This window comes from Aquarana catesbeiana, linkage group LG04 (assembly GCF_042186555.1).
Source record: "Aquarana catesbeiana isolate 2022-GZ linkage group LG04, ASM4218655v1, whole genome shotgun sequence".
NCBI classification, from domain to species: Eukaryota; Metazoa; Chordata; class Amphibia; order Anura; family Ranidae; genus Aquarana; species Aquarana catesbeiana.
Genome location: NC_133327.1, coordinates 659,684,639 through 659,705,210, shown reverse-complemented (window position 1 = coordinate 659,705,210; position 20,572 = coordinate 659,684,639). Strand labels below are relative to the sequence as shown.

Genomic DNA, 20,572 nt, shown 5'->3' with positions numbered 1-20,572 from the left:
GATGACATGGAGTCAGCTAAAAGTCTTATTAGGAGCAGAGGTTTCAGCACATCTCTTTGAATGAAGAATAATCAACTCTACAATTTGATGCAGCACATTTCAAGAGAAGCCTACACTTATGAATGATTACATAGGAAATAACTACTGGAAATAACTACTGGGTGAAAAAGGACTCACAGGGCTAGAAATATTCAAGCCAGAGCCCGGAGAAACTAACCTCTGCAATCACAGACATTCAAAAACTATGCTAACCACTCATAACTGCTTACATAACATTAGGTGAATCTAACAAGCAAAAAGAACAAAGGGGCCTCTAACAGACTGGAGTTCAACAGTGGTTGCTGGTGGTCTTTTGTTGGGGGGGGGGGGCAAACAACCACCCCCCTCACTCGCTGTCTGCCGGTCCACCGGCACTTACCCCATCTAGGTGGCGGGCACATCTTGCAGCAGCGGGTATCGGGCAGCGGCGGCACATCGGGCAGCGGCAGGGATCGGCAGACATCAGGCTGCAGCTCATCTGTCTTCTCCCCCCCCTCCTCCTAGGCATTCAATAGGATCGCCTGTCCTTTAAGCCAATTGGGTGACTGGTATTAGACCCGCTTCCCCATTGGCCGGGAGGAGGATCAGTGTTGCAACAGCGAATATTCATGCGCAGTTGTAACACCTGGGCTCATGGCGCAATGCTCTGCACCACAATCCCACCCTATTTTGAAGCCCATTAGAGCCTCTGGCTCTAATCAGGTGCTTAAAAAAAAAACCTCCACTGCTGTAATTCATTCGCCCGGCATCCTGAAAGGGGCCTGATGCATGAATAGGGGGTAGCGGACATGAATCATAGAGCATCAATTAAGATGTGGCTGCCATGGATAGAGGGGGCAACGCCCGGGCATCCCTAATGGACGGGCTGCCACTGGTCTCAATAAGTAAATATCGACTTCCATACAGAGCTCTGGCCAGGGAAGGACTGGGAATCTATGGCTTGATAGGCAAATGGAACCAACTAGCCCTTTCATAGTAGAGACAAAGTTTTGTGCATAAGGGTCTCATTATGCTTCCTTTATACATCGGTTTTCATTTTTAATTCATTTTATTTGTTTCACCATTTTGAGCGCTACACTAATTATTGTTTATGTATTCCTGGACTGGAGGGCATGGTGAAATGTGGATGCTCTTTAAAGTAATTCTAAAGGCTGAAGGTAAAAAAAAAAAAAAAACTTCAGTATGCAGCTGGACGATTTCCCTCTGCCAGAAACTGTTATAGCAAGTCCAAATAGTTAGCAGGTCAGGTATCTAACATAATGCCCAACATGTCTAACGAAAACATTTCCAGCTCAAGACTTTGAGTAGTGAAGTATCTCCATTCAGGACTACCAACCCAACATACAGTGCCTTGAAAAAGTATTCATATCCCTTGACATTTTCCACATTTTGTCATGTGGACATTTCGTCCAGCAGGACAAAGACCCCAAACATACAGCCAGAGCTATAATGGAATGGTTTAACATCAAAGTCCAGACCTAAATCCAATTGAGAATCTACGACAAGACTTGACAATTGCTGTTCACAGACTCTCTCCATCCAATCAGACAGAACTTGAGCTATTTTGCAAAGAAGAATGTTGAAAAATTTCACTTTCTAGATGTGCAAAGCTGGTAGAGACATCCCCAAAGAGACTTGCAGCTTTAATTGCAGTGCAAGGTGGTTCTACAAAGTATTGACTCAGGGGGGCTAAATACACGCTACACTTTTCACATATTTGTAAAATAATTTGAAAACCATTTATTTTCCTTCCACTTCACAATAAGACTAACACAAAGTGGCACATATCACATAAAATCCCAATAAAATACATTTATGCTTTTGGTTGTACCATGACAAAATGTGGAAAATGTCAAGGGATATGAATACTTTTTCAAGGCACTGTATCTTATTAGTATTGGTTCAGGGCAAAAGAAGTCTTCCCCTGGTTCTGACTTACTAGTAAAGAGGCAAACATTTCTGGAGGTATACCGAGACTAAAGATCAATGTTAAGGTCTTTCAGGGATCTCACAAAGATAAAATAAAGGGTCAGTCGAACAAAAAGCAATATTTTTGGTTTTAGATGGTGTGGCTCAACACCTGTTTCTTATGTTGTGGAGTCTCAAAAAAATGGTTTCTTATAAGAGGACAAATACCTCAGAGAGATGTGGTAAAGAACCATTCCCATAAGGCATTGCAGCCTGCCTCTATAGTCACATGATTTAAATAAATATATATATTTAAAAAAAACACAAATACCTTTTTCTTTTCTTTTTTTAAAGTGATCATATACCCTCTGCTACCAGCCTCATGAGGAGCTTAGAGAGCTGGGGGAGGAGAAACAGAAGAACACTATTCTTCTCAGTGAATAGCTGTGCAGGGGTAGGGGAAGGGGCGAGCACAAAGTGTGAGCACTGGAGGAGAGCAGGCTGAGTTACCAGCACAGCCATAAAATTGACTGTGTTCCCATGCCTAGGGAGGGCAGTTTTTAATAGGAAAGCAGGGAGACTGGCAGGAACACCAGGGATTTCACACAAAGGAAGCAAAAGAAAGAAAAGAATACCTTTTTTTTTTTTCTTAAACAAGTGCATGGTACAGCAGGAAAATCTCAGAAATATGAAATGTTAGCTTAACATATTCTTTAACGTGCCTCACAAACAACTGGTTAGAGATGAGTAAGGCCCCTTTCACACTTGTGCAACCTGAAAGTTGCGATATTTTGCCACGACTTGAAACAACGCCTGTGTAATGCTGAGGTCTAGAGCCCTCAAGTCGCCTCAAAGTGGGACCAAAGTAGTGCAGGGACTACTTTGAAGTCGCACAGATATGAATGGTACTCATTGAAAATCATGGAGTACGACTTGTCATGCGAATTTTCAGTCCCAAGTCACACAAGTGTGAAAGAGGCCTAAGTGACCCATCTCATCTATGGCCACGCTCACAGGAGCGTACACCCATGTGAGGGCCATGTCTGCCTGAACTGGGAGCACAGGTGTTCTGTGTATCCCTGTTCAGGCAGTCCCTTTCACATTAATTGGGACGAAATGGCTGCAAGGACACAGCCACTACTACCAATCTGACAGCCACATGGGTGCGTGGCCCACGGACGCACACTGTCTGCATTCGGTGGTGCACAACCGCACGGCTGCCAAATTGGGGGCAGCAGCTATGTCCCAATTGACATAAATGAGAGCGCCTGCATAGGGATGCACAGAACACATTTGCATCCCCATATGGACAGATGCAGGTGTATGCTTAAGTACGACCATGTGAATTAAGCCTGTGTCATTCAGGGAAGCTATATTTCTATTTAAAAAAAAAAAAAAAGCAGATGATGAGTTTGAGCAGTTATAAAATTTTGCAATATTTCTAAAAATAAACCCTGGATCACACGAGTACAAAAAAAGAACACTGTTTTATTGGTTTTTTACAGTATAGCTGCGAGTCGTTTATTTTCTACAGTATTGCAGAGAGCTGTAAGAACAGCCAGATACAGAGATCACCTCCCCAGACACACACTGCTCCTCCCAGAGCTCAGCATGCAGCTTTTGTGCGGCAGATAACTTCATTGACGAAGCCATTATTCCTGGCCAGAACATCAGCCTTCAGCTCATTCAGTCTGGTTTTTATTTCCTGCTCAGACATTTCAGTAAGTGGAAGAGCTTTCACTTTGGCGAGAAAATCCTGAATTATCTTCTCCCCTTCCTGAAAGAAAACAAGAAAAAAGGTTCATTTAACAAATAAAACATTCCCATCTTTGTTACACTTGGTAAAAATGTTAGTTTAAACTGCAGGACCAGTGCTGGAAATATAAATTATACAGAATTCGGGTTGCTCATTGACAGGCAGTATTGCTCCCTTTTCCCGGCAAGTCTTGCTCTCACTGGACAGTAAGGACCTGGGATACACGTCCCACTTGGAGCAGGTATGGATTTGTGTCTAAAGTACGGAGCGGAGGAAAAGGCATGGTTCCCGCCCCAAGTCACTGCCCTGTGACACGTTTCACCCCAATTAAGCCTATTCGTAGAGGTAGGGATGGCTGGGACTAAATGACATTTACACCCACTGAATAATTAATTAAAAGCAATACAAGAACAAAGAACATTGTAAACAAACTGTTGTAATAACAAGCCCTCGTGTTAACTCTGTTAGGCTAGGTTCACATCTGTACAGGCGATTGCTGCTGCGGGACCGCACCTGTTCTTGCAGAATAACGCAGGAGATGTGTGCAGGTGCCATTAATTTTAATAGTACGCTACATGCACTGGAAACCGGCATAACACTTGTGGTTCCTATGCGGGCTGCAATTTCAAAAATGGAGCAGGGACCTGTTACCTGCATTTCAGGTGGCATTTTAAATGAATGGGCTGCCGTGCCCACACACTGAACGAGATCTTAGGAGGATCAGAATGAAGCCTGTTACATTGAATAAACATTATGGTGTGATGCCTACATAGTGCGGCTTCATTTTCTGCCTTGATATCGATTGCAAGTGGGATGAGCTCCTAGAAGCCATCACCTGCTACAGCAAAAGCTGTCCATACATGGATCAAAATTTGGCCGGTTTAGCAGGAACTGCCCAAATTTCAATCCTCGTATGGGCAGGGATTGACTTCTGTACAACCACCCTGTCCGGTTGCCTGCAAAGCTGATCAATGTATTCTAAATGGTGTGGAAGCCTCCCCAATGTCAGAACACAATAGCTCAGCAGGGAGTATTCCCCCCCATCCACATCAAGCGTGTGGATAGGGAAAATCTAGTCAGTTTTTTTCGTTCAACCCACTGACTGAATGAAAAAAAAAAAAAAAAAAAAAACACTCATCTTTGGGCTGCCTAAGGATCTGAGAACTGTGCACAGAGCCTGCAGCAGTTCAGCTTCTCTTTGAACTTCTATAGTGAGCATGAGATGTGACAGCATTGCATTGGTGCTACTGCCCAACTGGATTAAAATGGAAAGATCTCTCCACCTGTAGTTCTCAGGGAAGCTTCTGACCATCTGTGGTCACCCTTACACTTTATGCTTAAACAGAAATCCCCAGGTGTCAGTTTTTTTAAACTTTTGCCAATTGTGAATCAGCAGTAAAAAACAAAACAAAAAACACGTAGAGTAGCGGTGGACAACTTTCTTAATTTAGAGAGCCTCAAGTGTGGCCCAACATCACCATAGAACCGTACAAAATATTTATTGAATGTATTGCTACAGAAAGCTTGCAGACATGCAACAGGAGATAGCCAAAGACTATGGGCATGTTAGAAAAGATGGTCAGGAACTGCAATATTACAGAAGATGGTCATACTGCAAATATGCTAAAGATGTTGCTTGAGATAGGGCATACGCTTCAGGAAATAGACTTTGGATCCAGTCTTAGACTACAGCGGTGGCCAAAAGTTGAGAATGACAAAATTAATTTTCACAAAGTCTGCTGCCTCAGTGTTTTTAGATCTTTTTGTCAGATGTTACTATGGAATACTAAAGTATAATTACAAGCATTTGATAAGGGTCAAATCCTTTTATTGACAATTACATTAAGTTTATGCAATAAATATTCAACATTGCATCAATATTTGCAGTGTTGACCCTTCTTTTTCTAGACTTTTGCAATTTGCCCCCTGGCATGCTGTCAATCAACTTCTGGGCCACATGTTGACTGATGGCAGCTCATTCTTGCATTATCAATGCTTGGAGTTTGTGTTTTTTTTTGTTTTTGTTTACCCGCCTCTTGAGGATGGACCACAACTTCTCAATGGGATTAAGGTATGGGGAGTTTCCTGGCCATGGACCCAAAATTTCCATATTTTGTTCCCCAAGCCACTTAGTTATCAATTTTGTCTTATGGCAAGGTGCTCCATCATGCTGAAAAATAGGTTTTGTTTCATCACACTTAGCTATAAAATCCTTTTCTTTCAGTAGATCATGGGACACAGAGTCAAGCTAATATTCATTACCTGCTGGGTTATACTCCATCTCCAGGTGAATGGACACTGGTAGACCAAAGGTCTTTAGACAGGAAGTTATCCCCTATATAACCCCTCCCACACAGGAAGCACTTTGGTTTTGTAGAAAACACTGAAACCTCAAAAAAGAGGGGAGTGATCTGTGGCTCATGATGTACTCAAAGAAAAGGATTTTACAGGTAAGTATGACAAAAAAATCCTATTTTCTTCTTCATACATCATGGGACACAGAGTCAGGCTAATATTCATTACCTGCTGGGACGTCCCAGAGCAATAGCCTTGAGGGGAGGGAGACACCCTTGGAGGATCCAAGGGAATGCTGGATTTTAAAAACCTCTGAGGGGGAACCCCCCGCAACTCCAGCTTGTAACTGCGGGATATAATTGAGGTGACCCACTCTTCCTGAATTATTGTTCTTCAAATGTCCACAAAGTGCAGCAGCTTTCCCCCCACCCGATGGAGTGGGGGCGTCCCCTTTAAAAGGAGGGCTTGGTGCTGGGTTTAGAAGAATTTTGGACCCCCGGGCTTTTTCTGGCCCTGGCCTTATGGCCTGCCCCCAGCGCCCCGTTGGTGGTGGAACAGCCTTGACGCTGACACATTTGAGGAAGCAGTCCCTGAGGTTTTAAACGAGGGACGTCTGGTGCTTTTCTTCACAGGAAGTCTGAAATGACGTATTTCCGATGGCACTGACATCATTCCCTGATCCTTGGAACACACTTCCTGGTTTCGGGAACGCACGCAATGAGCAGCGTCCGGATCCATCTCTAATCCCTTTACATGCCTGTTTTTATCAATTATTTTGTAAGTACCCATTTGTATATGGAATAAATCCCTTTTCAAGCGGTACTTTTCACTATTAGTTCCATTTTTTCCTTTTTTGGTGCCTGGCGATTCTGCTGAGAAGTTCCAACAAGAAATCCTTTGATTTGATGTGCACAACACCACTCCTGAGCTTCTCTGGATACCATCACATAAGCCTGAAGTGACCCCCAGACTGCAAAGCTGGGGGTCATCGCCATTTGGTGAATGGGGACCCATGTGGGGGTGGAGTTTCTGCACCTGAAAAATCCTGGTGCATCTGTGGTCCATTGCACTTCAAAAGTTTTTTTTTCCCATTGCGGATCAGAACATTCAGCATGTTTATTTGGACTTTATTTACATGTTTTTTTTGCTTTGTATATTCACATCTGCACTCATCTACACTTGGTCACATGTCTAATAAAATTTGCGAGCGCCACATTTCCATAAATTTACATTTCTAGTGAGTAGCACTTTGTGTGTGGCAGCTGCTTTAGTTTTCTTTTTCACTGTTTTTTCACTATTCAGCGCAAGTTTAAATTTGATATTACTCCCTGCTAGAGGATGCAGCTATAACAGACCATTTACAAATGAATGCTTCCACATGTGCGCTCCCTATAGCCTCTTAATTTTATTTGTGCCACATTTGATATTTATCTCAGCAAGATTCATTATTAAAAAGGTAAAGTGACAGACAGCATGGAAACAATTTAGGATAGTGTTAACAGAACCTAGAATAAAGTATATTATTCCTTCATTAGACTGAGTAAGAACAGACTACTGTTTAGAGGGGACTTGTGGGATGCACACTAAGGGCTGGTTCACAATGCATATTTCTGCATTACTGCACCTGTATGGTGTAAACAGGGCACATACAAAACAGTTTACTATATGCCTTGTTTACACTATGCATATGGGGTGGTGCGCACAAAATGCAGCTCAACAAGGCATAAGTGCCAAAGAGCTGCATATGGCCCCTGGGCTGCAGGATGAGCACCAAGGATGTGGAATGTGAATACCACCCACTTAAATGTCAAATCACTGCTTTACACGCAATATCTGTCTGTCACAGTACAGAATTGACCAAATATTTCTCTATAAACTCATTTCCTCACTCAATACCCCTTTATTTGTATCTCAAGTTAGCCAGCCTGATGGACCATTGTCTTACAACTGCACACTGCAAAACACCCATTGAGCCCACAGAAGTGGGTACATCAAGCTAGATTATACTCACCCTAGATTCTGCTACTGATAACACTAGAGTGGAAATAGCTACGAAAAGGAACAAAGAATCTCAATCTTGTTACATCCCACGTACGTTTAAGAAAACCCCTTGGGCAACACAGCCTCATGTAATCCCCCTTGACAATAATAGGTTTGAAGTGAACCTGTAAATTTGCCCATGATTTATCCCTTGCTTCCTTTAGACAAACTGGTCAGAGGAGGAGCAATGGTAATGTTGTGTTGGTGGGAAAGTAAGTGAACCTGTTGCTTTGCTCTGAATAGAATTTAAAGTGGTTCTAAAGGATGAAGGTGCTTTACCTTCATGTATTCCAAGCATGATGGTTAAAAAAAAAACCTATGTGCAGCAGCCCCCAGCTTCCCAATCCTTACCAGAGCCTCCCTCTGATCCAGCAATGTTCACAATAGCCTTGGCTGGATGGGGACTCTCACTCCTCATTGGCTGAAAAAGCAGTGGAAGCCGAGCCACAATTCTATGTATCTTATGGACGCATAGAACAGCAGCTCGGGAGTACGCAGTGGTGCCCCTAGGGCAAACAACTTTCTCTGGGGGCACTGCTCGAGGGGGAGGAGCCAGGAGTGCTGCCGAGGGACCTGAAAAGGATTGGGGTTTCTGTGTGAAAAACCATTGCACAGAGCAGGTAAGTATAACATGTTTCTTATTTTCGAAAAAAAACTCCCTGAAGTTTTAGTATTACCTTAAAGAGAATGTAAACCTCCCTATGTAATTTGTTCCTATAGGTAAGCCTAGAATAAGGCTTACCTATAGGTACTGTAAAAATATCTCCTAATGCGAGATATTTAAATGTATACTGCGCTGATGTGGTCATCGGCACCTGCTCTCTGAAGGAATGGCCACCTGTGCCATTTCTCCAGGAGCGAAGGCCGTGACTGGCGGCTCCTGGCTCGCATGCGCGTGAGTGACATGACGTGGCTTTGGCCAGTCCCATGGCCCCGAAATTAAGACAGGCAAAGATGGATGCAGCCTGCAGAAGGGACGACGCGCGCTTCGTTTGCAGGCAAGTGTCACATAATGTGCTAGTAAGCGATGCATACTAGCACATTATGTCTTTACTTTGCAGGGAATGGGGAACATTCTTTTAGCAGAGTTTACTTCCTCTTTAACTATAGGGAAACTGAACTGTAGGCAAAATAATTCTTACATGTCTGACAGAGGAGCGATGGATAGTGGTCTCTCTTAGAACCCATTTTAGGATAAACTGTCAAGACATTGTAACCAGGACTTCATGACATTTTCAAGTAATAAGTTCTGGCTCTAAATCGCTGCATTATAGACACTTTGTCATATTCACTCTTTATAATTGAGAAAAGGAATTCCTGGGATGTGACACTACATCATTATTTGCTATGGCTATCTAATACGTACCATATGGCTTTTCCTTAAAGCTTGCCATTCTGATTATCACGCTATTCACTCAGTCATATAGACTTCAGTACCATCAGGATATATTCTACCAATCTTAAATGGAATAGTGCAGTATTGCTTTGCAATGGATATGTGGGGATTGTTAGTTTTGATGGGGTTGAGTTTTTTCTTTTTAATACAAATGTTTTTATTTGAGAATATGAGAAGGTAATACAAAGTTAACATAGAAGTTAAGGCATATGTCGGGATGCAACCCTGCTTTTAAAAACATACATGCAATACATATTCATAGTCACAACGGTACCGCTTTCCAATTGTAAACCTTAGTACATTATCTGGGTTTTGGCACCGTATCGTGGTGCATTCCATTACCAATAAAATAACGAATAAAATCAAAGAGGAAAACTTAAGAAGATAAAGTTGTGCTGAGTCAAGAGACAAAGACAGACAAAATTACATGTCTCATATCTATATATATAAGTAACCAAAACCAAGCCTATGGGCAGTATTGAATGTGTTTAGAAATATCATGTCACCAAGGAGAAAGGTGAGAGATAGATAGATAGATCTCCACTGTCTCACTGTGTGATACCATATGCAGTCCATCCGGACCATTTGTTATTGAAAACATGCATAGCACCGAGAATGCTATGGTGAATACGCTCCATTAGTTTAATGATTTCCATTCTTTGGATTACCTGAGCCCAGAGTACCGTGGGTAAGCGCCAGTTCAAGGCTATGGCCCATAAGATAACACAGAAAAGCGTATGTGCTAGTTTTTGGTTTGGGGGAGGGATATCGGGTATGGGGGTATAGAGTAGACACATTGGTGCTGTCAGTGTGGTCAGCGACCCAGTCATCTGTGCTACCTTTGAGGCTGTATGACTCCATATATGTTTCAGTTGAGGACAGCTCCAAAATGTGTGGTGCAATGTTCCTGCTGTCTGGCAGCCCATAAAGCATGTATCTGGGACTTCTGGGTAGAATCTATGTACTCTATCTGGGATGAGGTACCATCCCGTGTGGAGCTTTACTACGGTTTCCTTTGGAGACAGAGCGAGAACATTTATGAATCATGTCTGTCCATTCCTCTGAGGAAAATTCTTGGCCTAGATCTGATTCCCAATGGGTCATAGCAGTTGATTTCTCTGGTAAAATCAACTCATTAAGGTACTTATAGACCACTGAAATGGTCCCTTTCTCCCTAGACAAATTGTAGCAGACTGTTTCATATTGAGAGAGTCTGGGACTATCGTTCAGTGAGTATAGGGATTCAAAAAAGTGCCTTATTTGGAGATATTTATAAAACTTGGATCTTGGAATATCAAACTGGCTTTGGAGGTGCGAGAAGATGTCTAAATTGTGACCTATGGGTTAGGGCTTTAAGAGTAGTGAGAGCATTTCTTTCCCACCATAGAAAATTGACGGGAGATTCATACGTTGGGGGAATCTTGCATCTCCCAGAAATGAAGCTAGGGGAGGTCTGCATGATCTCAGATTGAATTTCTGGTGGTACAGGGTCCATAAATAGTTTGGCTTACTATGCTAGTTTGAGAACTGACCTCCCTGGGTCCTTTTTTAGCATTCCAAAATAGTAGCGGTATATATAAATGAGATAGCCTCAAACAAAAGCCAGGGAATCTGTGTGTGTGGGGGGGCTGTTTGTGCCAATTTAGCTGCTAAATAATAGAGCCATATATTAGGTAATCCCAATCCTCCCTGTGATAAGGGCCTATCGGTGAACAATTTTCCGTATCTGGGGGTCTTGTTCTGCCATATAAATCTATTAATGGCTCGTTGAGTTAGGAGTTGAGTTTTTTTTGTGTATACATTTATACATTGAGGTTTGCAGTATAAGTTTGGTCCGATAAAGTCTGCTCAGAAGACCCAATCCTAAATTGTACCAGCATATGCCTGATCTAGGAGAACCGTTTGAATATTGCAAGTTAAATAGGTCTGAAGTGGTATAAGTATGAATGCGGTAGGAATGTGTGTGCGCATATACACCAGTAATCATGGATAGATTTGAAACAGTAGTCCCCTTTTTCACAGAAAGAGGCTACGATCTCGCTTTGTAACGATTAATCATGCAGCTCTACAATATGTAATTAAAAACAATGGCAAACCTCTTTTTCTAGGTAGCGCCTCTTGCAGGCTGGTTCATCCTCAGAGTCTGCTGAAGCCCCAATGAACTGGAATTCCTCCAACTCTAATGCTTTTGCTTTGGCATTTTCGATTACGTGCTTCGGAAAGTTAGCCAGCTCCGCTACATGTATTCCAAAGCTCTGATCGCAGACACCTGCAAGACAATGAAGAGGGAATATACTGTATATTGTGCAGGCAACTGTGTTTTATATTTAGGTTTATCTTTTACAATTTAAATTTTAATATAAGGGTTTCTCTGGGCATTATGGATTATATAAAGAGACAACACAGCTTGAACAACAAATGGCTGAGTTGCGCCCCCAAACACATGACTGGGCTCCGTGGACAGAGTGAAACGCGTTGGGAACATGGCCGGGTTGGAGCCTGGGCTGAGGCTTTCATACACCTTACGGGAGATGTGCGACTTCCAGGACTTTTCCACTAGATGTCTAGAGCCGGGACGAGCTCTGTCCTTGTCTGCGCTACAAGTAGCTGGTTGCCAAGAGGAACCGGTGGAGCCTTCCAAATTTAGTTTAGGTCACAGTGAGCACACCTCCTTTACGTTTTAAAGCCAGGGGGTGTACCTGCCATCGAAAAATTATCCTGCAGTCATGCTCAGCGGGCAGTACCACCTGCCGAGGCCGACCCTTTCACCTGAAAGAGGACACATCACAAAATAATACCTCTTCACCACCTTATAACGCCTCTTCCCCCACCTGTCAAATGCCCTCTGAAGAGCAGTCCACCGTGGATCATTCAGTGGGTACACAGGGGTAAACAAGCCCCAATACACAATAGTCATATTTATTCAAAATAAAAAACTTTTTTTTTTTTTTTACTTCTGACCATCAGAAAGAAAAGAAATTATACACAAAATTCCTATAAATTCTCTTTAAACCTAAACAGTTAAGGCATTGTGATTCTATGCTCACTACAATCAAAAAAGATGTGCACTGACCCGTGGACTCCGCAGAGTACAATTACCTCTACAATGAAGTGACTTCAGCTACACAGAGAAATCAGAAGGACTGCCTGAACATTGCATTCCAATTTTAATACCATTTAAGTTGGGCTTTATAGCCATCCATTCCCAAGCACAATATGATCCAATTTGTTGTGATAAAAAAAGAAAGGGGGGGAGAGGGGAGAGAGCTGGTTGTAATATCATTTAACTTTAAGTATAAGTGTCAGTTCTAACTTGGAGAGACTGCGATGTATACACACACCGGCCACTTTATAAGGCACACCTGTTCAATTGCTAATCAGCCAATCACATGGCAGCAACTCCAGAAGTGGTGAAGACGACTTGCTGAAGTTCAAACCGAGCATCAGAATAAGGAAAAGAGATTTAAGTGACTTTGAACGTGGCATGGTTGTTGGTGCCAGATAGGCTGGTCTGAGCATTTCAAAAACGGCTGATCTGCTGGAATCTTCATGCACAAAAACCTTGTAACAGATCAGCAGACTGGGTGCCTCTCCTGTCAGCTAAGTACAGGAAACTGAGGTTACAATTCACACAGGATCACCAAAATTGGACAATAGAAGACTGGAAAAATGTTGCCTGGACTGATGAGTCTCTATTTCAGCTGCAACATTCAGATGGTCGGGTCAGAATTTGGAGTAAACATGAAAACATGGATCCATCCTGCCTTGTATCAACGGTTCAGGCTGGTGGAGGTGTAATGGTGGGGGGGATATTTTCTTGGCGCCCCTTAGTACCAATTGAGCATCGTTTAACCACTACAATACCAGGCACTTAGACTCCTTCCTGCCCAGGCCAATTTTCAGCTTTCAGCGCTGTGGCAATTTTAATGAATTGCGCGGTCATACAACACTGTACCCAAACAATTTTTTTATCATTTTGTTCCCACAAATAGAGATTTCTTTTGGTGGTATTTGATCACCTCTGAGGTTTTTATTTTTTGCGCAACAAATAAAAAAAGACTGAAAATTTTGTAAAAAAACAAGTTTTTCTTTGTTTCTGTTAAAATTTTTTTTAAATAAGTACGTTTTCTTCTTCAATGACGGGCACTGATATGGCTGCACTGACGGGCACTGATATGGCTGCACTGACGGGCACTGATATGGCTGCACTGACGGGCACTGATATGGCTGCACTGACGGGCACTGATATGGCTGCACTGACGGGCACTGATATGGCTGCACTGACGGGCACTGATATGGCTGCACTGACGGGCACTGATATGGCTGCACTGACGGGCACTGATATGGCTGCACTGACGGGCACTGATATGGCTGCACTGACGGGCACTGATATGGCTGCACTGACGGGCACTGATATGGCTGCACTGACGGGCACTGATATGGCTGCACTGACGGGCACTGATATGGCTGCACTGACGGGCACTGATATGGCTGCACTGACGGGCACTGATATGGCTGCACTGACGGGCACTGATATGGCTGCACTGACGGGCACTGATATGGCTGCACTGACGGGCACTGATATGGCTGCACTGACGGGCACTGATATGGCTGCACTGACGGGCACTGATATGGCTGCACTGACGGGCACTGATATGGCTGCACTGACGGGCACTGATATGGCTGCACTGACGGGCACTGATATGGCTGCACTGACGGGCACTGATATGGCTGCACTGACGGGCACTGATATGGCTGCACTGACGGGCACTGATATGGCTGCACTGACGGGCACTGATATGGCTGCACTGACGGGCACTGATATGGCTGCACTGACGGGCACTGATATGGCTGCACTGACGGGCACTGATATGGCTGCACTGACGGGCACTGATATGGCTGCACTGACGGGCACTGATATGGCTGCACTGACGGGCACTGATATGGCTGCACTGACGGGCACTGATATGGCTGCACTGACGGGCACTGACATGGCTGCACTGACATGGCTGCACTGACATGGCTGCACTGACATGGCTGCACTGACATGGCTGCACTGACATGGCTGCACTGACATGGCTGCACTGACATGGCTGCACTGACATGGCTGCACTGACATGGCTGCACTGACATGGCTGCACTGACATGGCTGCACTGACATGGCTGCACTGACATGGCTGCACTGACATGGCTGCACTGACATGGCTGCACTGACATGGCTGCACTGACATGGCTGCACTGACATGGCTGCACTGACATGGCTGCACTGACATGGCTGCACTGACATGGCTGCACTGACATGGCTGCACTGACATGGCTGCACTGACATGGCTGCACTGACGTGGCTGCACTGACGTGGCTGCACTGACGTGGCTGCACTGACGGGCACCGATGTGGCTGCACTGACGGGCACCGATGTGGCTGCACTGACGGGCACCGATGTGGCTGCACTGACGGGCACCGATATGGCTGCACTGACGGGCACCGATATGGCTGCACTGACGGGCACCGATATGGCGGCACTGACGGGCACCGATATGGCGGCACTGACGGGCACCGATATGGCGGCACTGACGGGCACCGATATGGCGGCACTGACGGGCACCGATATGGCGGCACTGACGGGCACCGATATGGCGGCACTGACGGGCACCGATATGGCGGCACTGACGGGCACCGATATGGCGGCACTGACGGGCACCCGTAGGCGGCACTGACGGGCACCCGTAGGCGGCACTGACGGGCACTCGTAGGCGGCACTGACGGGCACTCGTAGGCGGCACTGACGGGCACTCGTAGGCGGCACTGACGGGCACTCGTAGGCGGCACTGACGGGCACTCGTAGGCGGCACTGACGGGCACTCGTAGGCGGCACTGACGGGCACTCGTAGGCGGCACTGACGGGCACTCGTAGGCGGCACTGACGGGCACTCGTAGGCGGCACTGACGGGCACTCGTAGGCGGCACTGACGGGCACTCGTAGGCGGCACTGACGGGCACTCGTAGGCGGCACTGACGGGCATTCGTAGGCGGCACTGACGGGCACTCTTAGGCGGCACTGATGGGCACTTGTAGGCGGCACTGATGGGCACTCGGAAGCGACACTGATGGGTACTCGTAGGCGGCACTGATGGGCACCACTGATATATAATGGTGCCAGTCAGTGCCCATTTGTGGGCACTGATTGGGCATAATTTGCACATGTGGATGGCCATGGGGTACATACCTGGCCATCCACATGTTGCCCCCTTACCTGGTGGTCCTGGCGGCTTCCCTGGTGGTCTAGTGTGGGCATCCAAAGGGGGGGGGGGGCTGCGCTGATAATCAGCGCAGACCCCCCGTCAGGAAAGCCACAGATTGGCTCTCCTGTACTCGCGTCTGTCAGATGTGAGTGAGGAAAAGCCGATCAACAGCTTTTCCTATTGACATCGTGATCACCCGTGATTGGACACAGCTGATCACATGGTAAAGAGCCTCCACCGGAGGCCCTTTACCAAGATTGGTGGAGCGGTGTGTCAGACTGACACACCGCTCCACCGATCGCCACGATGCACGGTCACGCGGCGGCTGTTATCCTGCTGGACATCATATGACGCCCAGTCAGGATAACTGAACAACCGCCCGGCCATCAAGCTGCTATAGGCTGGGTGGGAAGTGGTTAAAAGCCTACGATCTACAATGTCCCCATCTTCTGATGGCTCCTTCCAGCAAGATAATGCACCATGTCACAAAGTTCCAATCATCTCACTACTGGTTTCTTGAACATGACAATGAGGACACTGTACTCCAATGGCCTCCAGAGTCACCAGATCTCAATCCAATAAAGCACTTTTGGGATGTCGTGGAACGGGAGATTCGCATCATGGATGTGCAGCCGACAAATCTGCAGCAACTGTGTGATGCCATCCTGTCACTATGGACCAAAATCTGAGGAATGTTTCCAACACCTTGTTGAATCTATGCCATGAAGAATGAAGGCAGTTTGGAAGACAAAATGGGGCCCAACCAGGTACTAGCAAGGTGTACCTAATAAAATGGCCAGTGAGTGTATATTCAAGGGACACCTGTGGCTGGTCCAAAGTGAATGTTTACCATACGTTTTGACCATACTGGGCCAATTGACAGGTTCACGTTGCAGGAGAGACTTTAAGCAGAGTGTTAAAGTGGAATTAAACCCATAAATGTAAAAACTGCTACGAGTAGGAGTTTTTTGGTAGAGGAGACAAATTATTTTAGCACATACTCCTGAAAACAAAGGAAGTTGTAATTCCTGTGCACATGTGCAGGAGTTACATCACTGACAGCCCAATTGCTGAAAAGGAGCAATACCGGACTGGGAAGAGGCAGAGAAGAGGATGCCAGGGGATGGAGCTGTGACTACAGACCTTGACCTGCCATTGTTGAAGGAGAACACCCTAGCAGGCAAGTGTAACCGAATGTATAAGTTATGACATGAGCCCATTCGTATCTATCAGATTTCAGTTCCGCACCTCCAATCCAATGTTCCCCACCACTCGTCATCTTAGGCCAGCCATACATGGAACAAATTTCTTTCCTGCAATACACGGTTCGAATTGTTAATGAGCAGGCTTGAATGTGTCAAGTTGATCAATCAACTTTGGTACAACCAGCCTACTGGATTCTCTTGCGATTTATCTCTAGCGGCAATTGTTTCTCCCGGTGGGGGCAGCCATCCCCGCCAGGAGAAGACCAAGATTGCCGCTAAATCGCAAGAGAATCCGGCAGGCTGGTTGTACCAAAGTTGGTTGATCAACTTGGCAAACTCAAGCCCGCTCATGAACAATTCGAACCGTGTATGGCCGGCCTTAGCAATTTGTTGGTACTTATGGGGAAACATGCAGCATGCTTTCTGCTGCTCCTCAAAGCCGGATCAGTAGTATTCAATGTAATAGTTCAGGTTTAAAGTATTTCACACATCAAACTGCCACACTGAGATTTTTCCGGGTAGCATTAGCATTATTTTCGGCATGATACTATAGATTTTGATCTGTGTGTCCTCATAAAAGGGAACCCGTCATAAGAAACACAGAAGTGGCCTTTCCTGGTCAAACTGGCCCTTGTATTTCATACTTTCTAGTATTCATATAAAGACTTCTAAATTTTCTCGGGCACTACTCATCTGTATACTTCTTACAAGTCACTAACTTTTAAAGCTCTGAAGCCAAACAGCATAATGGCCAGGCAACGAACATTTACTTTAAAGGTTAATAGGCAACCACCTAAATGTTTAGGGCATGTGTTCTTTAGTAAGTATTTCTGTAGAGACAAAATTAGTTGAAAAGCACAAACTAATATAGGTGTACTTTATGTCTCTCCTGAGGTCAAGCCTGCGATAAAGACGACTCTATAAAACCAGTCTACACCTGATTATACCATGCGCCATAGGCTACAATCCAGTGACATTTAATTACACGGCCAGCTAAGCAGCAGAACAACACTAAATTATCAAAATCTCCAGAATTACAGCAGACCCGAGACCTATCCTCATAAAAGGATTATTTCCCATAAGTATTTGCCAGGATTCCACTCTCTTCTTCAAGACTATAGGTTCATTTGTGTGTACATTGCCTGCAGCAGAGCAGTTATTCTGCTTTGATCTACCACAATGTGTCCCTGTGGCCAGTTCTAGGAGAAGCTGCCCAGTGCTGGTCCTCACCAAGTGCTGGCCATGTCGAAATGTCAAGGAACTGCATTTAAATTAGAAAACAAGTCATTTATGACAAAAATAGGATTTTTGTACCTACTGTAAAATACTTTACTTGGAGTCCATTAAAGGACATGGGAAGTCTAACTTTTTTGCATTTGACATAAAATCCTATTTTCTTTCTTTCTTCTTCGTCCATGGAGTAGGCACAGGGAATCTTAAATCCTCAGGACACCCAAAAGCAGTCCAACTGAGGGGTGGGCAAAAGAGCAACAAAAAAAAAACTGCCAACAGGAGAGCTGTGTGAGGGAACTTATGCTACAAACTGGCATCAGATGAGGTTGAAACTTCCAACCGGTAAAAAATCATGCTAACAAAAGACCAGGTGGCAGCCCAACAAATCTGGGAAACTAACGCCTAAAACAAAAGCCTTATGCGGGCCGGCCATACATGGCTCGAATTCCAAATTAGTTTACTTTCAAAAATTTTATGTGTTTTTCGTGGTTCAATGATGCCACTATTGACTTCGAAATTCGACCAACTGAGACTACAATTTCACCTCATGTTGCTACAAAAAATAATTTGTGACTGGAAATTTTTTTTTTCCGGGATTTTTTTTTTTTTCTTCTGCTCATGCGCATTTCTATTTCGAATAAATTTCTCACATGAGTCTCTCATCACTGATTAGAAAATCGTTAGTGTTTCAAAAAATTTCCAACATGCCCAATTACTCAAATTCAAAGACTCCACCAGAATAGGAGATTGCTGCGGCCCACTAATGGTGTGAAATACAAATGAAAATTCATAGATAAGATTTTCGAAAGAAAATTATTTTCGGAATTTGACCCATGTATGGCCAGCCTAAGAGGCGCTTGCCTGTCTTAGTCAGGTTGAAATGGTGGGAAAAAAAAAACGGAATCCAGAATGAAGAAAGGGAATCCGTTTTAATCCGTACCACGGCATCACCTGCCTGGAGTTTGGATGTTCTCCCTGTGCCTGTGTGGGTTTTCTCCCATCCCCCAAAGACATGCTGGTAGGTTAAAGTGGTTCTAAAGGCTCAAGACGTTCTATGCATGAAGGTAAAAAAACTTCTCTGTGCAGCAGTCCCCCCCATCCCTCAATTCTTACCTTAACCCTATCTCGACCAAAAAAAGTCTTCGTAAAACAGCAGAGCTGAATAAAAGATGTCCATTCTCCTAGGACACAAGTATAAAACTAAGGCTGGCCATACATTATACAATTTTCTTCTTAAATTTCCTTTACATTTACCTTCAACTATGTAGTGCAAGAGCCTGCCTGATTGCATACAAATTGCCAGTGTTTGGGTGTGACCTCATATCGTATGGTTTTGGTAAATCTAAAGAAAAAGTGTGCGAGAAAATTGTATACTGTATGGCCAGCGTAAGGCATGTTGGTAGCAGGAGGGGTTTAACCCTGAACTGGCTTAGTTTTTTGCCAGTGTCCAATCCTCCTGTAGATGGAAAAATAACCTGAAGGTTTAATACTTTGTGTCCCTTTAAAGGATGAGAAAGATAAACATAATAAAAAGGTCAAAAAGTTAAAGTTTTGCAAAATCCCCAACATGATTGGTGCTCGTTGACCAATGCTTAGAGATATTTTTCCATGAAATCTGAATTTTAACCACATGCCGACCAGCGCATGGCGATGTACGTCGGCACAATGGCACGGCTGGGCAAATGGGTGTACAGGTACGTCCCCCCTTTAAATTGATGGGCACTCATAGGCGGCACTGATGGGCACTCATAGGCGGCACTGATGGGCACTCATAGGCGGCACTGATGGGCACTCATAGGCGGCACTGATGGGCACTCATAGGCGGCACTGATGGGCATCACTGATATATAATTGTGCCAGTCAGTGCCCATTTGTGGGCACTGATTGGGCATAATTTGCACATGTGGATGGCCATGGGGTACATACCTGGCCATCCACATGTTGCCCCCTTCCCTGGTGGTCCTGGCGGCTTCCCTGGTGGTCTAGTGTGGGCATCCAAAGTGGGGGGCTACGCTGATAATCGGCGCAGACCCCCCGTCAGGAAAGCCACAGATTGGCTCTCCTTTACTCGCGTCTGTCAGATGCGAGTGAGGAAAAGCCGATCAACAGCTTTTCCTATTGACATCGTGATCAGCCGTGATTGGACACAGCTGATCACGTGGTAAAGAGCCTCCGCCGGAGGCTCTTTACCGAGATCGGTGGAGTGGTGTGTCAGACTGACACACCGCTCCACCGATCGCCGCGATGCACGGTCACGCGGCGGCTGTTATCCTGCTGGACATCATATGACGCCCAGTCAGGATAACTGAACCACCGCCCGGCCATCAAGCTGCTATAGGATGGGCGGGAAGTGGTTAAAAGCCTACGATCTACAGTGTCCCCATCTTCTGATGGCGCCTTCCAGCAAGATAATGTACCATGTCACAAAGTTCCAATCATCTCACTACTGGTTTCTTGA

At 45.0% G+C, this 20,572-nt stretch overlaps 1 protein-coding gene across 1 annotated transcript in view; it reads right to left on the bottom strand.

The window, feature by feature from the left end:
- Positions 1–3,421: 3,421 nt before the first annotated feature.
- Positions 3,422–20,572, bottom strand: part of MSH2 (mutS homolog 2) — a 177,574-nt gene continuing 160,423 nt past the window's right edge. Inside the window, exons 15-16 of the mRNA XM_073628513.1 lie at positions 11,531–11,703; positions 3,422–3,724 (exon numbers count right to left, since the gene is read on the bottom strand). Of these exons, the coding sequence (XP_073484614.1) occupies positions 3,554–3,724; positions 11,531–11,703 (344 nt within the window). The 3' untranslated portion in view covers positions 3,422–3,553. The remainder of the gene's footprint in view (positions 3,725–11,530; positions 11,704–20,572) is intronic.